Here is a 2,035-nt window from a genome sequence, read left to right on the forward strand (position 1 = left end):
TTTTCTAAATATGTCAAAGGATTTATGGATAAGAAATAAGGATAATTCAAATAAGCCATGCTTTTGGAATAAGATGGAGATGCAGTCTGAGATCTGTTTTGACTGTTGGGTTTATTTACAACTATAAAATTTTTTCTGAAGATTTAGAATATACTGGTATGATGAACGGCATTGCAAACAAACACTTTATTAAAGAGTTAACACTTTTGATCAATATTTTCCAAGTAATTTCATATTGATCAATGGGACTGTGACGGATCCAGGAATTTTTGGTGGTGGTAGTGGGGGGATATTGAAATATTTTTGTACCACATTTGCATCTCCTACAAAAAGAAAAAAAAAAACCCATTCCCTTGGATCCATCACTGCACTGGGCTTACAAAGACAGGCTAGTTTTTTTTCTTTTTTAATGCAACTAATATTAAATAGGACTAATGTTAAATAAGCGTTGTAGTGCATTTGAACAAAAATTTAAAAATGTAAAATAAAAAATCGAAAAAACCATCATCTGCAATATATTCTGTTTTTAAAAAATATTTTTTATTTGAAATGTCTGCTGTTGATGTTCGTGTTTCATACTTTTTTTAACTTATATTGCTGATTTTTAAAATTTCGTGCATTTTCTCTTGTCTTAAGTATTTTCATTTTTCTTATGATTCTAATGTTATTTTTATTGTTGTTTAAGTTTTTACTGATAAATTATTATTACTGATAAATTATAATTGAACGATTACTTAACATTATAAATGTTTATTTTAATAGTTATAGTTTTAATAATTTAATGATTTAAGAATTTTAAAATGTCTAAAATTAAATTTTAAACACCTTAACACTTATAGCTCATCCAGTGAAAACTGTGTAAAAGTAAAAAGTGATTAATCAAAAAAAAAAAAAAAAAAAGAATAGATATTTAAAATATTTAAAGAAAAAATAAATTTTTTATCTGATTTGTCTTAAATTTTGAGACTACTCTTTGAATTTTAATTTAAAAAATTTTAAAACAGAAAATTACAATTAGCAATGATATATAGTATAATAAAAAAGCAACAGTTTTAAGAATCAATTATCTGAAAGCTAATAAATATTATACTAGTGTTTATTTTACAAAAATATATGGTAGATGGTAATGATGGGTGGCATTATCTCTAATAACCTTTTCAAAATTTAAATCAAAAATATTATTATATTATTGAAGATTGAAAAAATAAAAAATATTATATTTTTGAAGATTGTAAGCTTTTTTTCGTTTATATAATAAGCATTCATCAAAATATAAAAATAAATAAGACCATCAAAGTTAAAAATGTGTTTGTAGTTCTCCTCTCATATTGTTTTTTACCTACATCATTTGTACTCTTTTGATAATACATAGTTGTATATATACTCTTTTATTTCAGCAAAAAAATAATCAAATGGATTTGAGAATCAACACAAAACATAACCGATATCCGTATTGTGTTGTTTGGACACCAATACCAATGTTAACATGGCTTTTTCCATTCATTGGCCACATGGGTATTGCTTATTCTTCTGGTATAATTAGAGACTTTTCAGGATCATATTATGTTTCGGAAGATGATTTTGGCTTTGGAAATCCAACTAAATATATACAGTTTAATCCATCAAATGTAACTGAGAACAATTGGGATCAAGCAATATCATCTGCGTCAGAAGAATATAAACATCGAATGCATAATCTATGTTGTGATAATTGTCACTCTCATGTTGCTATGGCGTTAAACTTGATGGGATATAATGGAAAAACATCATGGAATATGGTTAATCTTGCTTTACAAATGTTTGTTTTTGGAAAATATACTACTATTTGTGGTTTTTTAAAATCTTGGTTACCATTTTTAATCATGCTTTTAATAATAATAACTGTTATGACAACTTACAAGTATTCATAAAAAATACAAAAAGTTTAATGTTTACTTGTATTGATAATTTTATATACTATTTGTTGTTTTTAAATGATCATAAAATAAAGTTTTTTTTAGGTAAAATCTTTTTATTAAATTTTGTTGTTTTAGCT

General features: G+C 24.6%; 1 protein-coding gene across 1 annotated transcript; it reads left to right on the forward strand.

Annotated features, from left to right (window-relative positions):
• The first annotated feature begins 1,412 nt into the window (after nucleotides 1-1,412).
• LOC136079543 (transmembrane protein 222-like) lies at nucleotides 1,413-1,922 on the forward strand. Its single transcript, XM_065795373.1, has one exon. The coding sequence runs from the start codon at nucleotides 1,413-1,415 to the stop codon at nucleotides 1,908-1,910; it is 498 nt and encodes a 165-aa protein (XP_065651445.1). The 3' UTR covers nucleotides 1,911-1,922.
• Nucleotides 1,923-2,035: the final 113 nt, after the last annotated feature.

This window comes from Hydra vulgaris, chromosome 04 (assembly GCF_038396675.1).
Source record: "Hydra vulgaris chromosome 04, alternate assembly HydraT2T_AEP".
Classification (NCBI taxonomy): Eukaryota; Metazoa; Cnidaria; class Hydrozoa; order Anthoathecata; family Hydridae; genus Hydra; species Hydra vulgaris.

Excerpts from the sequence above, each read along its gene's own strand:
- LOC136079543 (XM_065795373.1), top strand. The coding sequence starts at position 1,413 with ATGGATTTGAGAATCAACACAAAACATAACCGATATCCGTATTGTGTT.